Source organism: Cetorhinus maximus, chromosome 12 (assembly GCF_964194155.1).
Source record: "Cetorhinus maximus chromosome 12, sCetMax3.hap1.1, whole genome shotgun sequence".
In the NCBI taxonomy this organism is placed as follows: Eukaryota; Metazoa; Chordata; class Chondrichthyes; order Lamniformes; family Cetorhinidae; genus Cetorhinus; species Cetorhinus maximus.
This window is the reverse complement of record NC_135890.1, coordinates 72,587,015-72,605,792: the sequence shown is the minus strand read 5'-3', so window position 1 is coordinate 72,605,792 and position 18,778 is coordinate 72,587,015. Positions and strand designations below refer to the sequence as shown.

The window sequence follows — 18,778 nt, the reverse complement described above, 5'->3', positions numbered from 1 at the left end:
CTGCACTCTCTCCCTGCTTCCTCCATCCTCACTGCATTCAAAATCAAGACCCATAAATAAGGGAAAAAGGATTAGAGAGATTTAGGAGCAATGTGGCAAGTGTCATTTAGAGGTTTGTGTGGAGCATAAACGCAGGCATTGATGAGTAAGGCCTAATGCCTGTTCCTATACTTTTTTTTTGTAAAAATATACTTTATTCATAAAATATCTTCAATCACATTCCAAACCATTTCAAAAACAACATTACAAGGGTACAATCCAGGTTAAACTTTTACAAAATGTATCACCAGGTGCATCAGTACAAACAGTATTACAATCATTTACAGCCTTTCATTTTGATCTGTACAGCCCGAGGGGCTCTAAACAGTTCCCAGTCTCTCGGTGCGCTGTGGTAGAAAGGTCTTAGACAGCGACCCTTCCCCATTGCGCCTTTGCGGCAGCTGCCCCAAGCTTTAGTGCGTCCCTCAGCACGTAGTCCTGGACTTTGGATTGTGCCAGTCCGCAACAATCGGTCGGGGACAACTCTTTGTGCTGGAAGACCAACAAGTTTCGGGCAGACCAAAGCGCGTCTTTCACCGAGTTGATGATCCTCCAGCTGCAGTTGATGTTTGTCTCGGTGTGTGTCCCTGGGAACAGCCCGTAGAGCACAGAGTCCTGTGTCACAGAACTGCTCGGGATGAACCTCGACAGCAACCACTGCATCTCTCTCCAGACTTTCTTTGCAAAGGCACAATCCACAAGGAGGTGAACAACGGTCTCTTCCCCACCACAGCCACCTCGAGGGCAACGTGCAGAGGGGGTGAGCCTCCTGGCGTGTAGGAAGGATCTGACGGGGAGGGCCTTTCTCACCACCAGCCAAGCTACGTCTTGGTGCTTGTTGGAAAGTTCTGGCAATGAGGCATTCTGCCAAATGACTTTGACAGTCTGCTCGGGGAACCATCCCACAGGGTCCACCCTCTCCTTTTCCCTCGGGGCCTCTAGGACGTTACGTGCTGACCACTGCCTGATGGACTTGTGGTCAAAGGTGTTTTTCTGCATAAATTTTTCCACCAGGGACAGGTGGTACGGCACGGTCCAACTACTTGGAGCGTTCCGCGGCAGCGTGGCCAGACCCATCCTTCGCAACACCGGGGACAGGTAGAACCTCAGCACGTAGTGACACTTGGTGTTTGCGTACTGAGGGTCTACGCACCGCTTGATGCAGCCACACACAAAGGTGGCCATCAGTATGAGGGCGATGTTGGGCACGTTTTTTCCCCCTTTATCTAGAGGCTTGTACATCGCGTCCCTGCGGACACGATCCATTTTCGACCTCCAGATAAAGCGGAAGATGGCTCGAGTGATCGCCATCGCGCAGGAGTCTGGAATGGGCCAGACCTGCGCCACGTACAGCAACAGCGAGAGTACCTCACACCTGATGACCAGGTTCTTACCCGCAATGGAGAGGGAGCGTCGCTCCCACATGCCCAGTTTCCTTTTCACCATAGCCACTCGCTCCTTCCAGTTTCTAACGCATGCCCCGGTCCCTCCGAACCATATCCCCAGCACCTTCAGGCCGTCAGCCCTGACAGTGAAGGGGACAAAGGATCGGTCAGCCCAGTTCCCAAAGAACATGGCCTCGCTCTTCCCACGATTTACCTTGGCTTCCGAGGCCAGTTCGAACTGGTCGCAGATGTGCATCAGTCTGCGCACCGACAGCGGATCCGAGCAGAAGACGGCGACGTCGTCCATGTACAGGGAGGCTTTTACCTGAGTGCCTCCACTGCCTGGGATCGTCACTCCTCTTATGCCCGGATCCTTCCTGATGGACTCGGCAAAGGGTTCTATGCAACACACGAAAAGGACAGGCGAGAGAGGACAGCCCTGCCTGACTCCAGATTTGATCGGAAAGCTATCTGTTTCCCACCCATTGATTGAGACTGCGCTACTGATGTTAGTGTAGAGCAGTTGGATCCAATTTCGAATTCCCTCCCCAAACCCCATTTTGGAGAGCACATCCCCCATGTAGGTGTGCGATATTCTGTCAAAGGCCTTCTCCTGATCCAAGCTGATGAGGCAGGTATCCACACCCCTGTCCTGTACATAGGCAATCGTATCCCTGAGCAGCGCCAGGCTGTCAGAGATCTTCCTGCCTGGCACAGAGCAGGTCTGGTCAGGGTGAATCACCAATTCCAGAGCGGATTTGACCCGATTGGCGATGACCTTGGACAGAATCTTATAGTCCACATTCAACAGTGAAATGGGTCGCCAATTTCTAATTTCCTCCCTTTCCCCCTTGTGCTTGTAGATGAGGGTGATGATGCCTTTCCTCATGGATTCTGACATACTACCGGCCAGGAGCATACTCTCGTACACTCCTAGCAGGTCTGGGCCGATCAAGTCCCACAGAGCCGAATACAACTCCGCCGGCAAGCCGTCGCTTCCGGGAGTTTTACTCTTCTCCAAGGACTCAAGGGCCTTAGTCAGTTCATCAGGAGTTAGCGGTTTGTCCAGGCTCTCCCGCGTACTGTGGTCTAAGACCTCCGTGATAGAGGACAGGAAGGACTGGGAGGCCGTGCTGTCCGTGGGCTTCACGTCATACAATCCGGCATAAAAGGATTTGCTGATCCTCAGAATGTCGGACCGTGATGACTTTACTGAGCCGTCTTCTTCCTTCAGGCTGCTGATCACAGAGCGCTCTCTGTGTACCTTTTGGAAGAAGAAACGTGAGCACGTCTCATCCTGCTCCACGGAGCGGACTCTGGAACGGAAGATGATCTTGGAGGCCTCCGAGGCAAAGTGCGAGGCTTGCTGGCCCTTCACCTCTTGGAGCTCCTCCTTGACATCGACCCCCATCGACTGCAGCCGGAGCAGGTTCTGCATCTTTTTCTGGAGTCGGGACATTTCCCTCTGTTCCTTTCTAGCTTTCTGGGTGCCTTTGAGGATGAAAAACCTCTTGATGCTTCCCTTGATCGCTTCCCACCAGTGTGTCAGGGACTCAAAGAGGGGTTTCACGGTTCTCCAACCTTTGCAATCCCTCTTGAGCTCCTCAATGTTCTCTGGGGTCAGCAGTTGCACATTTAGCTTCCATGCCCCCCTGCCCACCCTCAGGTCCTTCTCCAAGTGGCAGTCCGCCCGTAGGAGGCAGTGGTCAGAGAAGAACACCGGCTTGACCTCGGTGGATCTGACTGTGAATGCACGGGACACAAACAGGAAGTCTATCCTGGAACGAATGGACCCGTCTGTTCCTATACTGTAGATTCCATGTAATCCTTTGCAAAAAGACTTGTTTCACTGTCTTCTGTATCAGGGTGAACTAGCCAATCTCAGAATACTCACTTTTAGCTCCAGCTAACTAGGGTGCAGTACCTTACTGTTTGGGAGAGCCAGCTTTGCAATCCAATTGAGGACTGACCATCTCGGGTTAAGCAAAATTGGGATGCAAAACCATGGCAATGCAGTTGGCAAGGATAAAGATTTCTCTATGCAGATATCAGTGTGGTGCAGGGTAATTATGGAACAACCCTGTGGAAAACTTAAATTTCCTGTGTATTTGTGCACTCTTTGATAGCTTTTAATCTTCCCATTTCTCTTTGTGGGTATCCCAGCAACATGCGTCGTTCAGGGTGCAAAATGGTGAATAAGTGGCCAGCTCCCAGTCCATTCAAGTAGCTTAGGTTTGCAGTTATACTGGTCAAAGCTGTGCTGGTTGCAGTTATGCTAGTTGAAATCATATTAATCAAAGTTATACTGATTGACACTGTGACTACACTCAAGAGTACTTCATGGACTGAAGCGCTTTGGGATGTCTTGAGGGCGTGAAATGCAAGTTCTTTGTTTACTGATTGCAGTTATGGTCATTAAAATTTACCAGCTGAGGTAATATTGGTTGAAATTATGGGGTTAAGCTAATACTGGTTGAGCTAATACTGGTCGAAGTTATATTGGTTGAGGTTAAGCTAGTCAAGGTTATATTGGTCAAAGATACAAGTTAGGGTCTGACAACAACAATTGGCTATTTGGTAATTCAGCATCAGTTGAGTTATTTGTTTTTGTAGGTCAGAGCACAAACAGAAACCTTCATTGAAGCTGTCAACAGGATTTAATTAATTTGTCCCCTCACTGTCTGTGAAGGGGTCCATCTGTCCAGTCAGCTTCTTGTTTGATTACACAGGGTCTTTCGAACCCTTGAAGGTCAATGTCTAAGTATAAAGTTTGTAGTCAGTCCCAGGGCTCCTCCCTTACAGCTTTTTGAGTCGACAATTCAATTGTAGTTACAAGAGGGAAACATGTGGTGCCTGCTCTTCACTTCTCTGTTTGCTGGTAAGAAATGCAGATGATTAACAAATGCATAGAGACTGTTTATGCAGCGAGGCTGTTTAGTTCAGAACATTGACTTTTTATATAATAATAAGCAATTAGTTATGTCTGAATGTCTTTTTTCAAATGCTGTTAAATACAACAACAATTTGAATTTATATGGTACTCTTAAAATATCCCAAAATTTGACATCATGACACATAAGGAGATATTAGGACAGGTAGCCAAAAGTTTGGTCAAGAGGTAGGTTTTAGGGAGTGTCTTAAAGTTGGAGAGAGAAACATGAGGCAGAGAGGTAATTCCAGACCTTAGGATCTCAGCAGCTGAAGGCATAGCTGCCTGTGGTGGAGCGATGAAAATTAGGGATACACAAGAGATCAGGATTGTAGGAGCATAGAGATCTTGGAGGGTTGTATGGCTGGTACAGAGAAAGGGAGGGGTGAGGAGGAATTTGAAAACATGGGGTAAATTTTAAAATCAAGGCATTGCTGGAACAGGAGATAATGTAGATCAGCGAGTACAGGGGTGATGGGTGAATGGGATTTAGTGTGAGTTAAGCTACAAGCAGCAGAGTTTTGGATGAGCTCAAGTTTACAAAAAGTGCAAGGTGGAAGGCTTGTGAAGAGAGCACTAGAATAGTTGAGCCTAGAGGTTACAATGGCATAGATGAAGGTTTCAGCCATGGATGAGGTGAGGTAGGGCTGGGAATGGGTGATATTAAGGCAGTGAAAGTGTGTGATCTTGCTGATGGAACAGATTGGAGTCTGAAGCTCATCTCAAAGTCAGATAGGATGCCAAGGTTGTGAACAATTTTGTTCAGCTTCAGACATTGACCAAGGAGAGGATGGAATCAGTGGCTAGGGAATGGAGTTTGTGGCAGGGACCAAAGACAATAGATTCGGACTTCCCAATATTTAATTGGAGGAAATTTCTGCTCATCCAATACTGGATAAGCAACCTGACAAATTAGAAGCAGTGGAGGGGTTGAGAGAGTAGGTGGGATGGCAGATCTGGGTGTCATCAGTGTACATGTTCAACCTGATAGTGTATTTACTGATGATACTAGGAAGAGGCATCCTGTAGATGAGAAATATCAAGGTGAAAGGGATAAATCCTTGGGGAACTCCTGAGGTGACAGTAAGGGCACATGAATAGAAGCCCTAATAGGCGATTCTCTTGCTATCACTGGACAGATAGAATGGAACCAGGCAGATAAATACAGACAACTAATAGATATAAGTAGCTAAAAAGATATAGGAACTATACTCCCAATGTTCTCTGCTTGCCTCAGGAAGGCATTGATTAATGTTTAGGTACATTTCCACGGCTCCTGGCTGCTCTCTATGTATCCACGTTTGAGTTGAGGCAGTGATTGTTGGCTGACTAATACATCATGAGACCTCACAGCTGTGCTTCATACCCATTCTGATGTTGACAAACACACAGTTGTACCTACCAGCAAGGATCACTGTCAGAGTGGGAACTCTGGCCAAGCACAGAAGTACTGTAGTATTACCACTGCTGCATCAGCTGCGACCAACTCACTCAGTCCAAACCAGGAATCAAACCCAGGGCCACTCTGGTCAGTGTGGTCCAGTACTACAGAACACAGCGTGTTGATGCACTGAATCATTAGTGAAGCTCCAAACAACATTGTTAATATTGTTATGGACCGAGATGGGAGGAGTGCGCAGTTAATTCTAGCCCCACTTCTCCACAGGTCGTAACAATAGTTTAAATGTTTAATTCACCCACAAAACTGGCCAGTTGTTACCTTTGATACTGTTATTCCCAGCATAAAAATACTCTAACCAGGCCTCTTTCAGTAAACACAAAAAATATTGATTTATTGTAAAACAAACTACTTTTTAAAATGAGTTAATAAACTGGTTAACGTTCAAGTTGTAATTTAGAAGTGCAATGAGTTTCCCCTTTTTTTAAACACAGATATTCAAACCCCCCTCACACACAAAACAGGACAAAACAAATACAGCCCCCTGCAGAGGTTGGAGTATGGGAAAGTTTCTTTTAAAAGGATAAAATTCAAAGAGATCTCAACACTATTGATCTAACAGAATTCTGGTCTGATAGACCTGTAAGTTCCTTCAGATGGATTTTTTGGTGAAATTGTCCTTGATAACTCTTATTTATCACAACTTTGCAGATATTAAAAAAAAGACAGATGAGTGTCCTGATGAGACGTTCCTGAGGAAAGATTAACACAAAGGTGGGACAGAGAGAGGGAAAGAGAGAGTCTTATTCTTAAAGCTTGCTTCTAAGGCACACCCATACAAATTCTCTGAGAGTTTTAAGGACTAAGATGTTAAAAGAATACTTCTCTGAGGCGAGGAGTTGTTAGCCAGTCAGCAAGAGTCTTTAGCCTGGCAACAGCAGTTCTTTGTTAACTTAGATATTCAAAGTATCTCTTCCCTCATGAGGTGTTCCCTGCTGGACATCTATCTTGACTTGTGGTTTCTTGACGAAGGGCATATTCACAACCCAAATTACTATTGCAAACTTTTAAAAAATAACTCAGGTGGCAGAATGTCCAAAATTCAATGTCCTGCAATTTTTTCCAAAAATGGGTTCCTCACAATATCTTAATAGCTGTAGAATATTATTTGTGGCATATGAGTGACAGTCAAGTCTCAATTTAAGCAGTTTCACCCCTGAGTCAGAAGACTCCACTCCCATGAGCACATAATCCAGACTGACATGCCAGTGCAGTACTGCCATCTTTTGAATGAGGTCCTGTCTGCCCTCTCAGCTCGATGTCAGGAAGAGTAGCGGAGTTCTCTCTGCTGTACTGGCCAACATTTATATTGCAACAATCATCACTGATACAGATTATCTGGTCATTATCCCATTTACCATTTGTGGGACCTTTCTGTGCATAAATTGGCTGCTGCATTTCCCTACATTACACCAGTGACTACACTTCATTGGTGGTAAAACATTTGGGGATATCTTGAGGCCATGAAAGACGCTGTAGAAATGTAAGTTCTGTATATTTGAAGTCCTAGTTCTCAGTGTGAAGGACATTCAAGCTGGTTGGTCCATTTCTGTGTTTCAGGTGCTCTTGGAGAAAGCTTTCAGCCCAATGCCATCTGGCAGTTCCGCAATATGATCAAGTGTGTTGTTCCAAACAGCCGCCCTGTCTTTGACTACAGTGATTATGGATGTTACTGTGGATTTGGAGGGGCTGGAACTCCAGTCGATGAACTGGACAGGTAATGTGAGCTCTTTCTGTTTACCGGGATAGTGGGATGCAGGATTAAAGATTACTAGGGAATGAGATGTTGTGCAAAGGAGAACCATATGCACTAAATGAACAAAGTGGAACCAGACATGAGATAAAATTGTCTAACCATGTGTGAATCAACACTTCAAGAAGAGTGGGAGAAGCACCTGAGCCTTTTAAAAAAAAATTAATTCTTGGAGTATGGGCCTCACAAGCAAGGCCAGCATTTATTTCCCAGCCTAATTACCCTCAAGAAGGTGGTGGTGAGCTGTGTTGTAAGGTACTCCTATTGTGCTGTTAGATTAGGAATATCCAGGCTTTTGACCCAACGATGATGAAGGAATGGTGATGTATGCCCAAGTTGGGATGGTGTGTTATTTGGAGGTGATGATTTTCCCATGCTGGGCTGCTCCCCCTGTACTTCTAGGTGGTGGAGGTCATGGATTTGGGAGGAGCTGTTGAAGAACCTTGGTGAATTCACTCTGAAGATGCAATGTTATCATCTGAACAGTTGATATTATATTTTGAATGGGTTCATAACTCCATTAAACAGATGGACAAAGATTTTTGAAACATAAAGGAATATCACAAAATATAATTTCCAGGGATTGAAATTAAGTAAAAAGATATCAAATATTGTCAGGAAATGTTATGGCAAGGAGAGTGACAGGCCAAAGATGGATAATTTAGGATGTAAAGATAATCGGAGTTTTATTCAATTTACCTTAGTGGTTGCGGGGTGCAGGAAAAACTTTGTAGAACCTTTACTTTTGGAGATGAGAATAGTTGTGTAGAGTCTGTGATGGAGTAGATTGTAGCTGCTCTTTGGAAGCAACAGGTTTGCTCAAATTACTTTATCTCATTCCTTGCTCTCTACAATTACATTGGATTTCTGCCCAGCATATAAACTCATAGAAGTTTCTGAAATAAACTGGATGGACTTAAAGAAATTTAATGCCCTCCCCCAAGGTGAGTTTGGTGGTGGGACATTTACTCAGGCAGGAGGGTGGCGGCTGGGGCTCCTGCCACCTTTCCACCTCTGATCTGATTAATTATGGGACAGGACAGCTTGTCAACAGCCTTTCCGCCCAGCTGCCAATTGAGGCCTTTAAGTGAGCAATTAGTGCCACTGAAGGGCCTCATCTTGCCAGCGCTGGTATTCACCCAGTGAAGGGCAGGGCTCTCCATGCAGGAAGCCCAAAAAGGAAGCCCTACCAGGGATGCTCGTGGGCTTCCACTAGATCCCACGTTCAAAGGCACTCAGTGTCTAATCAAGGGACCCAGTATCGGGAAGGGGCGCCTACTAAGAGCCATCTTGCTGCTCTTCCTGCTGACACCCCGCCCCTCCCCCGCGATCTCCATCCCACAAGTCCCATTTTGTCATCACTCAACCGTGGCCCAGGTCCCTCGGTGATTCTGGGCCTCAAGTGAGTGCATTGCCGGCAGCTACCACCACTCTTGCTGGCGCTGCCGAGCAATTCACGGCTGCCAGCCTCTGATTGGCGGGTAGCTCTCAGGTGGCGGGATTTCCACCCCCAGGGTCCTTGATCCCGGGGGAGGGCCTGCTGCTACCGAGTTAAGCGCCTGATTGTCACTTAAATTGGCGGGCCTTCCTTCTTGTAGATGGTACATACAGCTGCCACTGTGCGCCTGTGGTGGAGTGAGTGAATGTTTAATGTGGTGGATGGGGTGCCAATCAAGCAGGTTGTTTAGTCCTGCATGGTGTCAAGCTTCTTGAGTGTTGTTGGAGCTGCACTCATCCAGGCAAGTAGAGAGTATTCCATCACACTCCTGACTTGTGCCTTGTAGATGGCTGGCAGGCTTTGAGGAGTCAGAAGGTGACTGTCTCTCCGCAGAATTCTCAGCCACTGACCTGCTTTTGTAGCCACAGTATTTATATGGCTGGTTTAGTTCAGTTTCTGGTCAACGGTAACCTCCAGGATGTTAATAGTGGGGGTATCAGTGATGGAAATACCTTTGAACATCAAGGGGAAGTGTTTATGCCCCACACAAGCCACCTCCCATCTTTAATTGTCTAACCCTATCAAAATATCCACCTATTCCTTTCTCCCTTTTGATTGTAAATGCACCAATATTATTCACCTCAACTACTCCATGTGGTAGTGACTTCCACATTCTAACCACTCTTGGAGTAAAGAATTTCCTTCTGTATTGCTTATTCACTTTATTAGTGATTTTTATATTTATGGCCTCTAGTTTTGGTCTGTCCCACAAGTGGAGATAGCTTCTGTACATCTACCCTAGCAAACTCCTTCATAATTTTATAGACCTCAATCAAATCACCTTTTGGCCTTTTCTTTTCTAGGGAAGTGGGATTGAAGATTGGAATCTGAATCCAGAGTTGACACACTGCTTTTGACAGCAGTTGGCAAAATTGGGGAGAGGGCATGAGGCGAATTGTGGACACGAATGTGTACCACAGCTCCACCCAATTGTAGACCAGGACACTATTGCCTATTAATAGGGCTTTTCTGAATTTAGCCAATTTAAATTATTTTCACCCCCATTAAGTAGCATGTGAGCATCTGAACCTAAAGGTTGGGTTCAGCTTATTAGTTGGATTCAGATGCTTGAAAATTGAGATTTAAGATTAGAATCTTAATCCAGAGTTGAGATTCTGGTTGTTTTGATGCACATACTCAGAGGGAGCTGCTACTCACAGTGACTAAAATGTTTCCCCTGTGTGTTAACACAGATGCTGCCAGGTCCATGATCAATGCTATGGAGAAGCCAGCAAGTTTAAGGAATGCCGGTCAATCTTTGACAACCCCTACAGCACGTCGTACAAATACTCCTGTTCTGGTGGCATAATCAATTGCGGCCGTAAGTATTTCTTCCCTTAACCTTCTGCCATTCTGTTATGTTTTATCTATGATCGCTCTGCTCGCGAACCAGTTGCACGCTTATCTTTTGGCAGGCGAGTTGATTACAATATACGGCAGGCGCAGAGACCAATATGAAATGGAGCACATACTATTCATTTACACAAACAACAGAGCACCAACATGATGTGTGCTTCTCCAACCAGACCCTACTCTAGACTAACATTTACATGGTAGCCAGTGGTACACAGCTATTGGGTCTTACAGTCACGTGGTCAATCTGCTCACAGTCTCTTAAAGGTGTATTACACCTCAGATTACCACATCCCTCCACCTTTACTTGAAAGTACATTTTACAACATATTAACTATTTACAAAAATGAATTATTTACAAATTTAGTCTCTCAGGAGGCTTTTCAAACGTGCTGACTGTTGTAGTTCTACAACTTCAGATGGTTTATCTGAAGCCTCCATCTATGGAGTTATCTGTCCACTAGTCTCCCCAGTAGGAACCTGCAAGTTTGCCTCTTCAACTCTCTCAGGCTCAACAGGTTCTGCAGGTACTTCCAAAACAAGAGGAATTTCTTCTCCCTGTGGTGTAGACTCCAACGGGAATGTTGGCACATCTTTTCTTGTGGATCTGTTTCCCGTTTCCTGAGGTGATTTATATGCCTCCTGATTATCTAACCTTCAACCGATATATGGTAGGACAAAGGCCCTGTCACTGCACTGACTTCACCTGATAGCCATTTGGGCCCATCTCCAAAGTTATTTGCGAAAACAACTTCACCTACAGTGAAATTTCTTTCACGACTATGGTAATCGTGTTCATTTTTCTGGGCCTCCTGACTTCTCTCTACCTTCCCCCCTAAATTTGGCCTTATGAGGCTTAAACGTGTCCTGAGACATCTCTTCTTTAATAACTCTGTGGGGGCAATACCGGTGGTCATATGTGGCGTGGTTCTGTAGCTGAGCAGGAAGCATGATAACTTAATTGCTATCAAGTCCCCCTCTAGTTTTTTTCATTCCGGCCTTGAAGGTCTGGACTGCCCTCTCGGCCAACTCACTGGATGCAGGGTGGTATGACGAGGTCTTCCCATGTGTTATGCCATTGAGAGTTGTAAATCTTTGGAACTCCTCGCTAGTGAATGCTGTTCCATTGTCAGGCACTATTACCTCTGGTAAACCGTGTATCGTGAAACTCTAACGGAATCTGTCTATGGTGGCAGCAGATGTGGGTGATCACACCTTGTATACGTTCATCCATTTGGAGTGGGAGTCCATAAGTAAGAGAAACATTGTGCCCAAAAAGGTCCCATGTAGTCAACACGGAGGCGGACCCATGGCCTTCCTAGCCATTCCCAAGGATGCAGTGGAGCAGAAGGAGGCAATTTCTGCACCTGTTGGCACTGCATGCAGCTCTTGACCACGTTTTCGATCTCAGTGTCCACCCCTGGCCACCATTTTCATTCTGGAAATGCCAGAGTGAGCGCTATGAAATTCTATCAATAGTGATTGTCTTCCTCTGGGAGGCACAGTGACTCTCGCCCCCCACAGTAAGATGCCATCCTGGTAGGTGAGCTCATATCCCCTGATAAAATAGGGCCTCATTTCGCCCGGCTTTGGCTCATTGGACTGTCCCTACAAGACTTGTTCCCTGATGTAAGACAAAACTGGATTGTGGTTGGTCCATTCTCTGATCTGTTTGGCATTCACTGGTGATGAATCCAGAAAATTAATAACAAGACAAGTTCTGAGGGATGGGGATATTCACACTGCTATCCTTCAGGGGTAATCGGCTCAGCGCATCAGCATTGGCAATCTGGCTTCCTGGCCGGTGGATAAAAGTATATTTGTAAACAATGGAGTAACACATGGAAGTATATTCGTAAGCAGCTAGAATCAGTGCCCACCTTTGCATGCGTGCTGAGGCAACTGGGAGTATTGCCTTATCTTCCCCAAACAAGCCTAGTAGTAGCTTGTGGTCAAATACTATGGTAAAGTGGTGACCATGGATGTATTGGTAGAATTTCTTAATGCCAAATGCAATGGATAAGCCTGCTTTGTCTATTTGTGAGTATTTTCGTTCTGCCTCACTGAGTGTTCTTGAAATGTAGCAAATGGGCCATTTGGAGCCATATGTCATCTGCTGGGAGAGTACTGTCCCTACTCTGAGAGGGGATGCATCACATGCTAAAATCAACTAGTTCTTTGGGTCGAAATGTACCAACAGGGCCGATGAACGTAGTAACTGCTTTACTGCTGTAAAAGCCTTTTATTGTGGGGCTTGCCAAGTCCACCTGTGGTTTTTCTTGAGTAACCTATATAATGGAGCCAGAACGATCGACAAATTTGGGCGAAAACAACTGTAGTAGTTAACCATTCCCAAGAAGGACTTGAATTCTGTGGCATTTTTCAGGGCTGGCACCTCACAAATAGCTCTCACCTTGTCTTCTACTGGATGAAGGCCCTGCGAGTTGACCCTATGACCCAGGTAAATCACTTCTTTTGCTTGGAAGATACATTTTTCCTTTTTCAAGCGTGCTCCAGCTTGTGAGAAATGCTTTAATATCTCTTCCAAGTTAGCCAGGTGTTCTTCCTCAGTTAGTCCTGTATGCGGTCGCATGATGGTAGGACATCATCGAGATAAACCACCACATGGGGTAGACCTTGGAGCGAATTTTCCGTAGTCCATTGGAAAATGAAACTCCAAAGGGTGACCTGGTATACTGGTATAACCCTCTATGTCTGTTGATAGTCACAAAATCCCAAGAGGCCTTTTCTAACTCGACTTGTTGGTAAGCGAGGCTCATGTTGAGTTTCGTAAATGCGGTTCCCCCTGCCAGCTTGGAGTGCAATTCATCAATTTTTGGTATAGGGTGTCTATCAAGTCTGGTTACTTTGTTAACGGTCAACTTGTAGTCCCTGCATATTCGCACACTCTGGTCACGCTTTAGAACTGGAACTATGGGTGCTGCCTATTCGGAAAATTGTACAGGTTGTAAGACTCCCAACCTTTCCAGCCTGTCCAATTCACGTAATGCATAGGGGACTGGCCTCGCCTTCAAATATCTGGGAGTTGTTCTGGGATCCACATGGATTTTAGCTTGCAGCCCCTGAATCTTCCCGAGCTCTTCCTTGAATACAGGGGCATGTTTGTGTAATGATTCGTGTAGATCTTTCACTGAGTTGGAAAATCTCAGTCTACTCCAATTTTATTTCCTTAAGCCAGTTCCGACCAAGTAGAGTTGGACCCTCCCCTGCTACCACTATCAGGGATAGGTTAGTGGACTGGCCTCCATATTGTACTGGAACCTTGCATATACTTTTCACTCGTATCTTTTTTAAGTCTGGCATCTGAGTTTTCCAACTTCCGTTCAGATACTTAAATGTGTGTTCTCCTGTGACTGTCCTGGATGCGTTTGTATCCACCTCCATTCAAAGGCGTTTTCTGTTGACCTTTACTGTCACGTAGACTGGCTCTGTTTTACCCATTTTAAAATTATGCAGGGAGCAATTACCTGACTCTGTTTCTTCTGGCTCCTCCATTATATAAATTTTGCGACTTCCGCCTTTTTGTTTGAACTTTGGCCTCAATCTTTCTTTACAATAATGCATCAAGTGCCCATTGCGATGACAATAGAAGCACCCAGTTCTTTTAAACTGTTATTCGTTGGTAGGCTGTCTGGTTCCAATCGTGCTATTATGAATGTGGTTTTTACCCATTAAGCCATTGTTTTTTGCTGGTCTGTTAATGGCTGCTATTTCCCGCCTTTCCGCGGAGCCCTGCGCTTCCGCGCCATTTCTAGCTGATGCCCCTTCCCGATGTGAAGAACGGCAGCATTTTGTGCTCCCTTGATTTCTTCTGAGTCCCTGACTGCACTTTCCATTGTGAGTGCCAACTCCAGGGCTTTGCTGAAATCCAAATTTGTCTCAGACAGCAACCTTTTTTGAATGGCGTCCTCGTTAATCCCACACACCAATTGGTCTCTTAACATGTCATTAATTGACGTCTTGAACTCACAGCACACTGTGAATTGTTTTAAGGCTGCTACATAGCAAGTGACTATCGCTCGAGGGGCGCGACACCTCGCGTTGAATTTAAAACGCTGCATTGTTACCAAGTGTTTCAGTTGGAAATGGCTTTTCACTAAACTCACCAACTCACCAAAGCTCTTGGAATCTGGAACGTTGGGTGCCGATAGACTATGAATTAAGCTGTACATTTTACTGCCACATGTCGACAAGAGGATCGCCCGCCTCTTCTCATCCGATATGTCGTTGGCCAAAAGAGAAAAATGTGAGACCTTCAATATAATGTGACCAGTCATCGGTGGCCTGATCAAATGGTTCGATGCGGTCAAATTGTGGCATATTAGAGGGCGATGGCTTCGACAACTACTGTGAGGGTTTACAATTGTAATGTACTTACAATGGGCCTGCAGGCACAGCTCCTTCAGCATAGCTGAGTTCTCGCGGTTTTCTTTGGTACTGTCGACTGGTCGTGTTTTGCCTCATCGCCAGTTGTTACATTTTAACTATGGGTCACTTTGCTCGTAAACTGGTTGCACGCTTATCTGTCGGCAGGCGAGTCGATTACAATATACGGCAGATGCAGAGACCAATATGAAATGAAGCACATACTATTTATTTACACAAACAACAGAGCATTAACATGGTGCATGCTTCTCCAGCCAGACCCTACTCTAGACTAACATTTACATGGTAGCCGGCGGTACACAGCTATTGGGTCTTACAGTCACGTGGTCAATCTGCTCACAGTCTCCTAAAGGTGTATTACACCTCAGATTACCACACATTCCTACTCTCATGCTGGTGTATTCTCCTGGCCAACAAGTCCTCACCCATGGACCATCCTCCAAAACAAAAACAGAAATACCTGGAAAAACTCAGCAGGTCTGGCAGCATCGGCGGAGAAGAACAAAGTTGACGTTTCGAGTCCTCATGACCCTTCAACAGAACTGGTTCTGTTGAAGGGTCATGAGGACTTGAAACGTCAACTTTGTTCCTCTCCGCCGATGCTGCCAGACCTGCTGAGTTTTTCCAGGTATTTCTGTTTTTGTTTTGGATTCCCAGCATCCACAGTTTTTTGTTTTTATGACCATCCTTCAGATGTGAGACTTGCCTGTGAGGCTGTTTGACCATGGGAAGCATCACACCTAAGTCCAATGTTAGCCTCACTTGAGATCTTATTACTGCATCGTGACAGGAGAATGGGCCCCAGTTGGCTGTTCTCTCTCCTGTGTTCAGGTTGCTGAGGCTGTTTATAACTCCCTTCCCCTCTCATCACCAGCAGGTTTGCTGAGATTAACTCATTCATCATAAGACTGGGGATCAAACCTGGCTCAGTTCCACATTAGACGATGCACTTACTAGTTGATCCATCAGATCCATTCCAAAGCTCAAGGGCACAGCAAAAGTCTCAGAAATTAAATGTCTCCTTTAGTAAATAATATTGCTGTGCTGATTACATTTTGTGCTCTTGTGCACCTTGTGCTTATTGGAGTATGTAATGTTTTGGCACAGACAGTGTTTGAGGCAGAGACTATTGCATCTTTTACAGAAAACTGGTTAATTATTTGAAGCAGAGGGAGCTGTGTGAAGAAACCAGTGAAGGAAAGTTAGTTTTTGATTGTAGTAAAGAGCTGATAGAGGTACAATAGGCTGAATGGTCTTCATCTGTGTTGTAAACATCTGTGGCTCTACAGTTCTACCTAATCCAACCTCTAAATCAATTAATGAAAATATTGTTAGTGCAAGGAAATGTCATATCATTGGTGAAAGATTTTTTATTTAAAATGCTCTGATGTGCAAATGAAGTTTGAAAACATACCGAGGAGAAATTCATTCATACTGCACAGTCTGGAGGTGTTGCTGGTCGGTCAATGTACAGTTAAGAGTAATGCCCAGGTATTTTGGCGTTAGGTCTTGGGTCAGTGGTCGTCCACAGACTTGGACTTGAAGTTCTTCCCTGGCCTTTGAGTTGTTCAGGTGGAAGGCTGCAACAACAGTCTTGGTAATGTTTGGTTGAAGTTTCTATTTTCTGAAGTAGGCTTCCAGAGAACATAGATCTTCAGTGAGTGTTTTCCTAATGTCCTGAAGTACCTTAGCCTGGAATGAGGAGCTGTGACTTTGTGGGAGAGGGTGAGGACTCATTCCATTTTGCTTTTCTCTTCTAAAATTCAAATATTCTGGAATATTTCATCCCCAGCCTTGGTCACTCTGTAAACATGGGCTCGATTTTGCATTTTGGGTGCGCTCCCCGATGTCAGGATGAAATATGGGTCCCAACGCCACACTGTGTCAGGAACGATAACTTGACATTGATTTTTGTAGGATTGGCCAATAGGAGGCCCTCCAGCACTGAAAACACTGCAGTCTGCCAGTGCGGGTAAGGGAGCGAGAACTGTTCAACATAAAATATTTGAAATTAGAAACAGCCACAGCTGCCAGAACATTGTTGTGGAAGGAGAATCCCTCCACCAAGTGGTCTGCGGCTGCAGTTGTGATCAGGTAGGTATGGCGGCTGCAGAGGTGGCCTCTAAGTGATCCTGGAGCCCTGGACCCTTGGTCTGCTGCTGGGAGGCCGTCTCCAGGCATTTGCCATGCTCCTGACATCGTGGGGGCCTGGAAAAATTCAGTTAGCCTCTGATCAATGGCCTTAATTGGCCTCCTGATCATTGGCCTTAACTGGACCTTTTAATTGACTTAACAAACTATCCGTCGCTTCTGGGCAGATAGCCATTCCTCACCTGATCCGACCTCCAAAACAATGGCTGGGTGTCAGGACCGTGTTGGGGAACCAGCATGCCAACTGGCCTCAGGAAATTCCACACCTACCCACTTCTGTTCCTGATCATACACTGGGGCCAAAATCCTGCCCATGTCTCTGTGAGATCTATTTGATCGAATATATTTATTTCTCTCTGTGCTAATAACTCATAAATCATCCATTTTGTTGTGAATACTTGACCTATTCAGACACAGTGCCCTTAGCTTTATCTTTATTTTTCCCTGATGTCACTTTGAAACCCTTTGAATCTGAAGGCAATGTACTCGTGGAAAGAACGGGTTGTATATTAGCATCTGTCTATTTAGAATTATCTATTTTCCGACCACTGTTATCACTGTTGATATGAAACCTTGTAACTTGTGGAATTGATGCCAAAATGTTTCACTGGAGTTTAGAAAAATTTGGTTTCACAGGAGTATTTTCCCTCAGCTCTATGACACCTAACCTTGATAAATTCTTAATCTTGGTAAGTACACTTTAATAAAACATCAACTCCAACTGCATCTGGGATAAGGGAACCACACTGAATTATCCAATTATCATACTAAAGAAAGCTACAACACTAAACTATTTTTTAAAATTACAAAGATATTTCTATTTTCTGCAATTTCCCTGTTCTTGGTTAACCATTGTCAGGCTAAAGATATAACATAAAAATGCTCAAAATACAGAGTAGGTCCATGAGTATCTGAAAATTGGGTTAACATTCAAGTTGAAGACCCTGCACCTGATCTTGGAACGTGCCTCTATAAAAGCAGGTAAAGTTCAAAAGACAGGACTAATGATTCCTTTTACACAGAGACTGTAAATTTGTTTAATAGCCTATGTGCAGGTGTTTAGAAGGCTTGAAATAGGTGGGAAATTGCTGGTGGCGATATTATTCAATGAGGGCATACAGAGCCAAACAGCCTTTTCCAAAAAAAAATCTTAAGGGTCTACACCTCATGGAAACAAAAATGAAAACACTAAAGCAAATCAGAAACTTAACAGTACAAATAAAGGTAATGTGACCTCTGGTTTCAGTAGTTGGAAATCTGGACAATCGCTCTGTAAACATTGAAGACAGACTTTGCTCCAAATGACACTGGTCTCTGTACAAGATCTGGTTCTAAAGTTGTTTAAAAATAGTTACTTTCTTTTCTCTGCAGCTGATAACAGTCCCTGTGAAGCCTATATCTGTGAATGTGATCGGCAGGCAGCCATGTGCTTTGCTGAAGCCCCATACAATGAAGAATATAAACATCTGGACACAAAGGAGCACTGCGTCTAAAAACACTACACAATCACATGGGGAATGAGAAAATAAAGCTTGATCTCATTTTAACTCTCTTTTCCACTCCTTTGAATACAGTAAACCACTACTCATACATGCCAGGGATGTTAAACAGTTTCAAAAACTTCAAAATAAAACAGAAACAGCTCTGAATAAACCCTAGGCCACTGCTCTGGTGAGGGATTTTGCTAAAGTCCTTTATTACTACATTGAATTTCAAGACTTTTATTATTGCTTTTGGATCACATTCCACAATTCAGTTTAAATTTATACAAAAACTGTTTCCAGAGAACTGCAGCAGTTCTAAA

General features: G+C 44.8%; 1 protein-coding gene across 1 annotated transcript; it reads left to right on the top strand.

Annotated features, from left to right (window-relative positions):
* Window positions 1-4,268: 4,268 nt before the first annotated feature.
* On the top strand, window positions 4,269-18,467 carry LOC144687089 (phospholipase A2, minor isoenzyme-like). The gene is made up of 4 exons (XM_078552850.1): window positions 4,269-4,302; window positions 7,373-7,529; window positions 10,257-10,384; window positions 18,346-18,467. Exons 1-4 carry the CDS (start codon window positions 4,269-4,271, stop codon window positions 18,465-18,467), a joined length of 441 nt encoding a protein of 146 aa, XP_078408976.1.
* The last annotated feature ends 311 nt before the right edge of the window (window positions 18,468-18,778 follow it).

Coding starts and splice junctions, on each gene's coding strand:
- LOC144687089 (XM_078552850.1), top strand. CDS start 4,269: ATGTGGTGCCTGCTCTTCACTTCTCTGTTTGCTG. Junction 7,530..10,256: donor CCAGTCGATGAACTGGACAG/GTAATGTGAGCT, acceptor GTGTTAACACAG/ATGCTGCCAGGTCCATGATC. Junction 10,385..18,345: donor TGGCATAATCAATTGCGGCC/GTAAGTATTTCT, acceptor TTTTCTCTGCAG/CTGATAACAGTCCCTGTGAA.